Here is a 10,813-nt window from a genome sequence, read left to right as displayed (position 1 = left end):
TCCCCAGAGCCTCAAGCACAGCAAGGAGAGGCTTGGCGCAAAGATGCTGTGGGACAACTGGCTCTTACCCAAGTACACGCAAAATAACATTTTCCTGTAAGAAAGTGGGGAGCAGGTCAGTCACAGCTCTAGCACCTTGCCTAAAACCCGTATTTAGAGCAAAAGGGAAAATCCCAGGAGCACCCGAGTTACTCCAGAGTACCTGATCCGCCACCTACCTCACAAAAATGCCTGGTCTGAAGGAGTTAGAGCAGGACACGTTAAAAGCTATAGACTTCCAGCTAGTGACAGAAAAAACAACGCAATTCATGAGAAGATTCACACAAGACAGAAAGCGAGAAGGCAGGTTTGTCCAGAAAGGTCACTTTATTGGAAAAACCTAAAATGGACTTAAAACCTGCAGCCCTCCTCCCACAGCAGTGGTTTCAACAGGCTCCCCAAGTTACCTTAACAGACCCATTACAGACATGAGCTGCAGTACAAATGTTAAAAGTGCAAGTATCCTGAACTTCACACCCACTTTTATGACCTGGCAGGAAACACAAACGCTTCACAGCTCACAGCAAATTCGTTCACAGCACTCGGGAGGCAAAACTGGCTCCCTGCATTCCCCACAGGGTACAAAATACATCACTCGGAGGAGAGTCCGGTGCAGAACATCATAGAAGGTAGGGGTGAGGTTCCTTCAAATTTATTTTATTGCAGTAAAACCTCTAAAAGGTAGAGCTGTACAAAAAGTCTAAACAGCATTATTTAAGAATAACAGCACCTTACGCTGCATTTGTTCTTATTTAAAATTCTATTTCCCAAAAATACATTCCTAAATATACAAACTATACAATCTTGTCACTTTAATGCTGGTTTCTGTGATGATATAACTTTAACCTAAAAATCTTCAAAACATCCACATACTGACAAAAGCTCTAATATACAAATGCCTCGGTACCTTCATAATACCACATAAATAACTTCAAAACCCAAACTGCTTTTGTAGAATTGTCCGGAAAGGAAATACTTTATGGTGATCACACATCATCCGCAGAGAGCGTTGGAATGTTTATCCTCGGCCGTGTGAAAAATGCCATTTTCTCTCTTAAAAAAAAAAAAAAAGATGATGAGTTATTAATGCAACAGAAGTCTTGCCAGAAATGTTCGTCATCCACATTAAAATTTATCCCACCAGCTGTCACCACAAGGAGCAGCAGCATGTCCTCTCACAACCTACACCTCCTATTTACATACCAGACATGGGGCATCCTCACAGTTAAATTCACATCACTGACCTTATCAAAAAGCCACTTCAGAAAGGCTTGGGGTTTTTGGCTTTCTAGGCATGTTACACGGGGAAGCAAAGGGCTGCTTCTGTATTAAATAAAGGATTTAGGAATTTGTTGCCCAATTTATTGTTTGGGAATGATTTGGAGTACTGCTGGTTGCTTTGAGATCGTGTGCAGTGCTGCAGCTAGTTTCCCTGACTCTCAGACCTTACACTTTGATATAAAAATACGGAAAGGTCTTTGTTTAAGCAGAACAGTTTACTTCTACAAAGATTAGCTTTCCCCATCAGCACCTTAGTCATCCACAGAAAAATCATGGTAGCAGTCATTTTTTCCTCCCCTTTACCAGTGACCTGCTCTTACCTGAATGACTGTACTTCCAGAGGCTCCTTCCGACTCTGCCCTCGCAGCCGGTGGACATCCTTGGCAGCAGCTCTCATCATTTTATCGGCCTTGAGCTCACACTTGTGTTCTGCTTTTTCCACCTAAAGAAAGAGTGGAAAAGAGTTGTGTTCCCAGGAGGAATCATTTTATCCCAACTAATCATCTCCAAATACAGCAGTATTTCAGCTGCAGGTCTAAGCGGTTTGGAAGCTGCTGACTCTGGAAATCACAAGCCACTGAACGGAATCATACTTTAAAAAAAAAAAACAAACAACCAAATCAAACATGACAGAAGGCTGCCCACCTTGCTCATCACCGACCCAGGATTATTCAGACATCTCTGAAGCTTTTCCTACCTTATCTGTAAATACATTCCTTTTGAAGCTAATGATTTTTATTTAAACCCTCTCCAGAAAAGTGATAACACCATTAAAGACAACTTTCATAAAAGCAAACAAAATTGTTTAATGAACTATTTTTTGAAATTCTTGGTAATTAGTTCCATCTCCTTTCCAGCCCTGCCCTGCAGTCCACCCTTATAAGCAGAAAGATAGATACTATTAAGCTCCTAAAGCCAGAAAGTCTGCTATCATTTGACTTAGCACTTCACGTGCTTAAGGATCCTATTCTAGAGCCCAGTTTTATGCAGCCATTATTTCTCTTAGAAGAAGAGCCGTAACTGCTATCTTCCCAACCCTCCTATCTGTGGGAAGGCAGGCACAGATTCTGCAGTTTGTAAATACCACCCCGTGAACCGCCAGGCACTCAAGGACTGCAACTTCCATTACCAATCGCTTGATTGATGAAGCCATAAGTGGAAGACACGAGTGACTGTAGCACTAAGGCTTCGTTTCCTGACTGTCCAAAGTCCCATTTCTCAAATCGCGCTTCCTCAAACATGTTGAATAAAATCCAAAGGCAGGTATTACTCACTCGTTTTTCCACTAGCCTCAGCAGCAGTCGATATCTCTCATCATCTTTCACCCACTGCGGTAACTCCTTTTCACCCTGATTTTGAGCTTGTTCCAACTGTTCTTTCAGTTCCCTCAGCACTGAGATCTCCTGAACCAGCCGATCGTGCCAGGTTTTCGAAGCTTGCAGGTCCAGCTCAAGGTCTAGCGAAGTGCGGATTAGGCGCTCTGTACCGAAGGACTTGATTGAAGGCTAGAAAAGAAGGGGCGTATGAACACAGTGATGAGAACTGTCCTGACAGATCCCCCATGAAGGGCCAAATACATCATGAGACCCATTTTTCCAACACATCTCTTTGCACAAAGTATCTCTATTGATCCTGCTTTCCAATCCGTTTCAAGACAGAAAGCACAAAATCAAGCAAGTCTTATAGATAAACCTTTTGATTTCAGTGTTTCCACTAAACTTCTTCCTTGGCAGCTTCTCCAAATGAAACAAGTCTTGCTTGCACACCTTGCTCCTAAGATCAACATCTCATCTTCAGGTGAATCCACAATGCAGTTTTTTAACCTGTATTTGTTTTTCCCAGTTACGTATTATGTTGCCTTCTGCTAGTTTCAAACACAAGCTGCCTCAAGAAAACCATCTCCTTAGGAGCTCAGCATCAGTATCCTGGGGGAATTTCAGTGACTGCCGTCGCAACAGGCACAGGGGTTCATTGTGTGCCACAGAATCATTGCAACAGGGTCACCTGAGTGCCTGAGACGACGTTCTCCTCACCCGCTTCCCCAGCTCCTCACATTTATTGGAAATACTTAAGAATCTCACAACAATAAACACAGCAAAACTGTTTGTGCTACTTCTGCTCTGACAAGATGGAAAATACCAGGAACAATCTTCCTAAATTGATTGTTCTAAATGAGTTCCAGCTTAAACATTCCTGCCATATTCTGATACATCAAAGAAGAGTAGCCTTGAGAGACTTCTCACAAAGAAAAGGTTGTGAATGACAGTATGTAGCAACTGATTTATGTTTGCAAATTCTTCCTTTAAAAGAGTTTTCTGGTTTTTGCAAGTGTCTATGCTAAAGGAAAAAAAAAGTGGTGATTTTTTACCCGTTTCACTCTGACGCTTCGTCTCTCCATTGCATTTCGAACGAAGGGGGGCTTTTTGGATAGTGTTGAACTGTCACTATCGCTGCGATTCAGCTGAAAATGAAAACCACAGTCTTCATGAAAGAAATACAAGCAGTGCATACACACATTATTAGCAAGATCAGAGGGTTCTGTAAATGATTATAAGCAGAGATGTAAGCAGAACTATGAAGTTTTGTGCAAGGCTACAGTGGACAGCTGCCACCCCAATCTGAGGGCACAACACGCAATCCATTTGGCATGGCCAGATCCTGCCACAAGCCAAAAAGGGAACAGGCTGTGTGGAAAGAGAGACACCAAGTTAGGGTATACTGTGGGACTGTAGCCCACTGCTCTTCTGTGCAAGCACCTACGCTGGGCAAAACAGCCTAGAAAAATAAGCTCTAAATAATATAAAAAACCCTACTCTTTTCTAGCATCTGTAAAACATGGGGCTATTTTATTAGAGATTTCTCTCTTTTCTCCAATCACCTGTGGTGCAAGAGGTAGGATTACCTGTAAGCTATCCCCCTTGGGTTTTTCAATTTAAGAGTTGTCATGTTACACACATATTGCCTGCCTTCTTTTGTGATTGCCTCTAGACCCTTAAAAAGAGCTCAACTTAAGTAGGGTTTAATTCCCTTCTCATATTCCTTCTCAGAGTTGGGAGTGGGGGGCAACAGGCATGTGGGATCTGCATGCGCTGGGACACAGTACCTCTACCACCAAAGCACTGCTGCAAATTAAACAAGGTTTGTTTCTGTGGAAGCACCTGCTTCTGAATCAAAGAAAACCTGCACATCAAATCTGGCTCAGCTGTGTTAAGAGCATGCCCACTTAGGACAGGTCATGCATGATAAAACGCAGTGCTTGCTTGTTTGCCAATTCAATTTAAAAGACAAGTTATTTATAGTTTAGGCTGACCCTCAATCCAGGAAATAATTGTGAACAAACATTTCAAAGCAGTGGAAGTGACATCCTGACCCTGTACGTGGCCTCTTCAGTCACCTCCAGGCAAAGCACGCTGGAGACTTTCAAGCTTCCACAATTTTTTGCTGACATTATCAGGTACTTACCTTTCCATTTCTATTGAGCTTTCACGTTCACCTCGTCTAAAGTCAGGTAGACACAGCTAACTCAGTTCAAGTTAGCACAGAATAGTCTTAAAGCAGCAGGAAAGGGTCTGATATGCAGCTTATTCATCACTGTCTTACAGCAGCCCTTCCAGGTTAGTTTGGGCATCTCAACATGCTGCAGGTACCACAGATATATTTCACACATTTGTGCTTAATACTTTTAGTTCCAAGGAAAGATACTGTGTAGGAGGTGAAGATAAAGCAACTTCTGAAGTCAAAGGGGGAAGAGAAGAAAGCAGTGTCAGGTCTCTGAAAAGTTCAGACTAAGTGAACATTGATATCACGCATTCATTAACGAAAAACAGCATTCATAACCTCAGGACTGCATTTTCCTTACCCGACACACATACTGACTTTGTGGTCCTGGTGAAAATGTTTTCGAGCGGATGATAGTGCTACCTCTGACAAACTGAGTTTGGGGTGGATTTGCTGCTCTTTTGTCTTTTGGACGAACTACGGTAGAAGACTGTGCAAGGCTGTCTGTGTTTGTCTCTTTATCCACCTGAAAGACAGATACTGCAGTGTAAATGCCAGCCTGCCATCTTACCGATGACACAAACCCAGGGCTGTCTGACAGCCACCTGTGATACGTCTCCGCTTTCAGTCCCAGAGGCATTGCATTCAAAACCAGATATTCTTTAGCCCTTTTCATGCAGGGTGTCCTGACACTTCACTCTCTGACCTCAGCAGCTGCTACATTAACCGTATCGCTCCCTAAGGGCTCTGCATCCATCGATTGCTGTACAACACAATTGATTCCAAAGAGCTTTGCCTGTTGATCCAGTGCATCAGCGTGACCTGGCAGTCTCGCACAGAGCAGAGGTATGATTTTAAAGACCATTCCCTTACTTGTTGTGCATCTGCAGCAAAGATCCAAATCACTGCATGTACATGCACAGAGAGCACGTGTACAGCACACGTTTGTTACACCACAACTACATTCAGAATTGAACAAGGTCAAAGCCACAGTCACATTAATGAAAACAGTTTTCATGAGCAGCAAAAAGAAGGCATGAAATGATGCTATACTGACTGTGAGACAAAGTGGTCGCGTAGAGTTACTTAAAAAGATTTCAGGTAGATAGACATTTAAACATCAATGATAAACTTTCAAATGACTGCTGTAGCCTTGCTCAGCTCAACAGCAACCCAGTCAGCTGAGCAATGGGAAGCTGAACTCATCTTTCTGTTCAAAAGGACCTTGACTTTACCTTCACTGCTATTTCCACGTGCAGCTGAGAATTTAGACTTTCTTCTGTTTCCCACAGCAATTTTCCAGCACAGAATTCTTCCTCCTCCTCTGCTTCATTTTCACTGATCTCATCCTGTTCTTCCTGATCAGGAACCTCTTCGTCTTGCCTGTTAGGAACAGCTTTGTTATTGAACTGGCCTATTGTGCACAATACTCTGGGGTACTGCAGCAGGAGTTACCTCCTGTCAGCTGCTGGACAGAAACACGTCCCCAAGGCAGCCAGTTGTACCCAGCAGGTCCCATAGCCACTGAGATTACACAAACACGGGCTTGTAAGGGAGTAACTGAACGTGGAGAGAAGCTGCACCAGAAGGCAACCATTACAGCCAAAAACTTCATACTGATCTTGCTTCAAAAGAAGCAAGCTGAGGGTTCAGCCATGTGGCCTGAGCTTAAGGTGAGTACATCTTAAGGGGAGCTCTCAGGATGCCACTAATCTTAGTGTAAAAAGTGATGCTGGACAAAATTGAAGCATTGTTTTGACATCCTTTTCAGCTCCTTTGAACTCACAGCTGCTTCCTCCATCAATCCACTGGTCAGGCTAGCTTTTTATTTTAAATGTTGGGCTTCATTAATAAAATCTGAATCTTAACCATGTAAACAACAGCCAAAATCAATATTGAAGCAAAGCCTTGTACCATACAGTGGAGCTTTCATGGACATCCACAGAACATTGTACAAATAACAAAGTTAGCACAGTGATATTGACTATTTTCAACGTTTATCAGCTTTGTTCTCCTTTCCAAGCACAACTTCCAGAACAGAAGAAACAGGATTTTTCACCAAAGCAGAAAGAGACAGAAGAAGCCTGCCACAGCTCTCTATCTGCTTTTTTCTCTGCTAAGACGGTGGGATGCTACCTACCAGCTCTCTCCACTAGTTAAAGTGCTTCTGCTTTCCTCCAGTTTCTTCTCCACAGCTTCCAGTTCAACAGCTGTCTGCTCTAAGAGTGCTGAGACAGAGTCCTGAGGAGATCAAGAGGCTTCTTGTGAAGATACGACTCTCTCAAACCACAAAGCGCCCAGCCTTCCTGGTCAGAACAGCCCCAACCAGCTTTCCTCTGGTGGCAGGAGGGAGTTGTAGTCTCCACACCTGCGTTGCTCAAGCAGCCTGTTGCACAGACAGTGCTCAGTCAAGCCTGTGTGTGCATACCTGTCCCGCCTCCCCCAGTTACACTAGCATATGCACGTGTACAGATATAGGCCAAGCATACTGCATGCCATGCACGTGCAAAGGTAAGTCTGTATCTTGACTCGTTCAGCAAGTTCATTGCAGCAAGGTGAACTGTCTAGTGGGAAGAAAGGCAAGAGCTCACACACCACATACCGCATCCCTCAGCTTCGTGAGGAGCAGATTTCAGTAAGTACTTAGCCCAGGACAAGGGCGTATCTGTAATCAACATGTCAATTATTTTGCTGCGCTTAATGACATTTTCACCTTCTAAATATAAACACAGCAGCCTTCACTTCTCATCCATTGTAACAGTCCTTCAGCCACATAAACCCTCTCTTTAGTACTGTTTACAAAAGATTTGTTTGATTTCAGCAGTTGTTCTTACTGTTTTTTCAGTGCAGGGTACTTCAGAGTGAATGCTTCCTTGTTTACTTTTCCTGTTTTGCTTCTGCAGGTACTTATAACTAAGAAGGTTATACCAACGGGTTGATTTCTCTCCGGATCTACATATTTCGGCAAGGCTAATTTGTGCTCCACCCTATTGAGAGCAAAAACACAGTTTTAGTGTAATACTAAAATGAACCACTACCACACCAGTAAGAAGAAATGAGAGCAAAAAACCAGGACCACTTGACTTCGGCAAGTTTGACAAAAGAAAAATTGCCCTATTTATCCCCATTGCAACAGCACTAGTAATGCTTTATGTTGAATTATTTTTAACATTGTCTAGGACTTCCAATCCAAGCAGCAAGTGCTTCACTACAGCTCCTGTGTACAAGAATCCAGAAGTATGAATGGTGCTACTGCAACCAGGATAAATTACAGCCAGAGGTTCAAAGAAAAAGAGAAAGGAACAGGAGGTGAAGACTCCCTTTCAAGAAATCTGCAAGGCTGACAGAAACCCCTGCCTTGGACTGAGATGTTTTAGTTTTGCATATTCCATTCCTCTTCAACTGCCTTGTCATGGTTTAGGACACATCCCGACATATTCAAAACCAAAATAAAACTGATTTGCAATTTATTGAATCCACGTTTGAGTGGACTCCATTGCACCAGCCCAGCACACCGCATGCTGAGCACACCCGCTGCGAGTTAACGTGCTCCCACCTGGAGCTCAGGTACTGTAGGACTGTACATGCTACCAAAAAAACCCCCAAAACATTTGGAAAACAGATGCTTTCCTGAACCAAAGTGTGCTTTGCAAAGCAAGGGAAGGAAGAAATGCAGAAGCACCAGAAAATGTCCCGCTCCAGCCAAGGGAGATGCTACACATGCAGGACAAAACATCGACTCTTCCGTAAGTTAATGGTTGCTCAACACACCCTACTCGTGTTCTGGAGTACAACACTCCAGAAATAGCTCTATTAAAATTAACTTGCTCAGGTAATACTGAACAACAACAAAACTCTTCTAACAATAGGGAGAAGCTGGCTATGGCAATACTAGCACTCAAAAAACTATACTCTCATGGATTTTAATAGTGTAGATTAATAGTGTTTTTTAAAAATCCTTTAGAGATCTTTAATATTCTACAGTGGCTTCCAAATTCCTGTGACAAGTCCATTCTCAATTACATTACAACAAATGTTTCCAAAAGGAAGAAAAATAGGTAGAGTTTCACATTAAATCATGAGACGCAGGAAATCTAGTAGTCTGAAAGTCACCAGCAGGTCTGTAACAAGACATTTAACTAATAGATTTTTATTTTTCCTGATCAAAATTGTTACTGCTAAGAACACTACCTGGGAGAGAGCATATAGCTAAGGATTATCGAGAAAACTTTCACAGAAATTGCCATACTTCAGAGTTTAAAATTTTGTCTAATTCAAAAGAGGAAACAAACACAAAGACATTAAAATAGAGATTAATACTAACCAAACATTCTTCAAGGTGAGACTTATCTACAGTGCAAACATCTACTCTTAAAGTCTTCTGGCGTAAAGCCGAGTAAGAGATAGAAACCCAAAATACTTCATTGTACACAAGATTGTCTGAAGCTTCCACCGGTCTTGTGCGAAACAAGCAGCTTGTGCTTTCTGAACAGGGCAGGACAGCCACGCGAATGTTCCTATTGAAAAAAGCGTTGCAGTCAGTACTACCCTACAGGTTTGCAGTTCCCTCCATCGCAAGGGCTCCACAAATCTGTAAGTGAAATACATCCTAAGCACTGCGGACACTACTGTCCTATCCTATTCTTTGGAATATCAGTCAACTGAGAAAAAAGGAACATCTCATCGCAACATCAGAGACACGAAGTGGCATGAGTTGCCGTAGACTTCATCCTTCTGAATGTTGTAATCAAACATCACGGGATTATGTTTTACATGGTTGGTTACGTCCGTACAACTTGTCACATTGCTAACATACACTTTTTGTAGGTAGAAACAGCTATACAAAAACAAACCCAATTTTTGTCAGCTTATTCAGCACACAGCTGCATTTAAAAAACTTGTGCCTAGAATGAGTCGAGTAGAAGCTGAGCATTTCTCCCATGTGCACCTGTGCAGGTGTCCAAGGATGAGTTCCGTAGCAGAACGAACGCCCCCTCTCCACTCAATGCTGTTGCTCTGGGCACTGCTACAGTTAAGAACCTTGCTGGCTAGTTCTACTTCCAGGCAAGTCTTTTCCTAGCAAATACAGACCTTTGTGGAAAAAAAAAATGCATCTTATTTCAGTTTGTGGGTTTATTACTTCCTTAACATCACTACACATGAAGTGTAGCAGCATTTCAGAAAGGGTAAATTTTTAAGAGTGTGAAAAAACAAAAACCAACATCTGTTTAATTCCTCCTGGAATCTCATACAAATACTTCAAGCGTGTTTATTTCACCCACTTACACTTTTTGATCTTCTTGTAACAGCAGTGCTGGAACATTACTCAGCTGAATGACCAGTATCGCAAACTGTTTATTTTTGTCATCATATCTGAATTGGAAAGACACAAAAAAAGGCATTACTATTAGAGAAGTCTGCCTCAGACTCCACGAACAAGTACTCCACTCACTTGTTTCATTAACACAAACAAACAACATTAAAAATTTACAAACAAGACAAAACTATAACAGGATCATGGCCTGCCTATAGTTTAAAACAAAACCAATTTCATATTTCATGAAGTTTTGCTACCAGAATATCCAGAATTTAGACCAGTCCAGAACATCCAGAGCTTAGGAATTCAGACACAATGGACTACAGATTTGACCTAACACACACTGCCTTTCCTGGGGCCTAGCTAAATTGCTCTATTGTAACTAAATCCTTTTGAAAGGCCTTATATAATGACTGTAATATACAAAAGTTCCAAGTAGAAATACTTGAAGTAGAACAGCAAAGATGTTATGGGTAACCATTGTTTTACCGTCAATGGTCATGACGAGAGCTTTGTGCTACTTATTTTTCCTCAAATCATAAATAATCTTCCACAAAGTCATTTAAGGAAGATGCCTCTGTGCCTGCCTCCCTGTGCCTTACCCACTACTTGTGGGATTCAGGTGTGGTGGATGATTAGGATTGCCCTTTACTCTCAGCAGTTTTTCCCCCACAAGCT

General features: G+C 42.2%; 1 protein-coding gene and 1 long non-coding RNA gene across 3 annotated transcripts in view; one reads left to right on the top strand and one right to left on the bottom strand.

Annotated features, from left to right (window-relative positions):
- Positions 1-347: 347 nt before the first annotated feature.
- WWC1 (WW and C2 domain containing 1) overlaps positions 348-10,813 on the bottom strand; it is a 72,788-nt gene continuing 62,322 nt past the window's right edge. The window contains exons 14-23 of one of the 2 annotated variants that reach the window (XM_054841348.1): positions 10,105-10,191; positions 9,143-9,335; positions 7,653-7,805; positions 6,959-7,059; positions 6,054-6,201; positions 5,180-5,344; positions 3,689-3,781; positions 2,595-2,825; positions 1,641-1,762; positions 348-1,092 (exon numbers count right to left, since the gene is read on the bottom strand). In XM_054841348.1, coding sequence (XP_054697323.1) covers positions 1,026-1,092; positions 1,641-1,762; positions 2,595-2,825; positions 3,689-3,781; positions 5,180-5,344; positions 6,054-6,201; positions 6,959-7,059; positions 7,653-7,805; positions 9,143-9,335; positions 10,105-10,191 — 1,360 coding nt within the window. In that variant the 3' untranslated portion in view covers positions 348-1,025. Of the gene's footprint in view, positions 1,093-1,640; positions 1,763-2,594; positions 2,826-3,688; positions 3,782-4,785; positions 5,051-5,179; positions 5,345-6,053; positions 6,202-6,958; positions 7,060-7,652; positions 7,806-9,142; positions 9,336-10,104; positions 10,192-10,813 lie in introns of those variants that run through there. The other variant, XM_054841349.1, reaches the window with a different exon arrangement.
- On the top strand, positions 7,722-10,193 carry LOC129212578 (uncharacterized). The gene is made up of 2 exons (XR_008579217.1): positions 7,722-8,564; positions 9,775-10,193. It is a non-coding gene; the product is annotated as an uncharacterized LOC129212578 (long non-coding RNA).

Source organism: Grus americana, chromosome 14 (assembly GCF_028858705.1).
Source record: "Grus americana isolate bGruAme1 chromosome 14, bGruAme1.mat, whole genome shotgun sequence".
Taxonomy (NCBI): domain Eukaryota; kingdom Metazoa; phylum Chordata; class Aves; order Gruiformes; family Gruidae; genus Grus; species Grus americana.
This window is presented reverse-complemented; position numbering and strand designations above follow the sequence as displayed.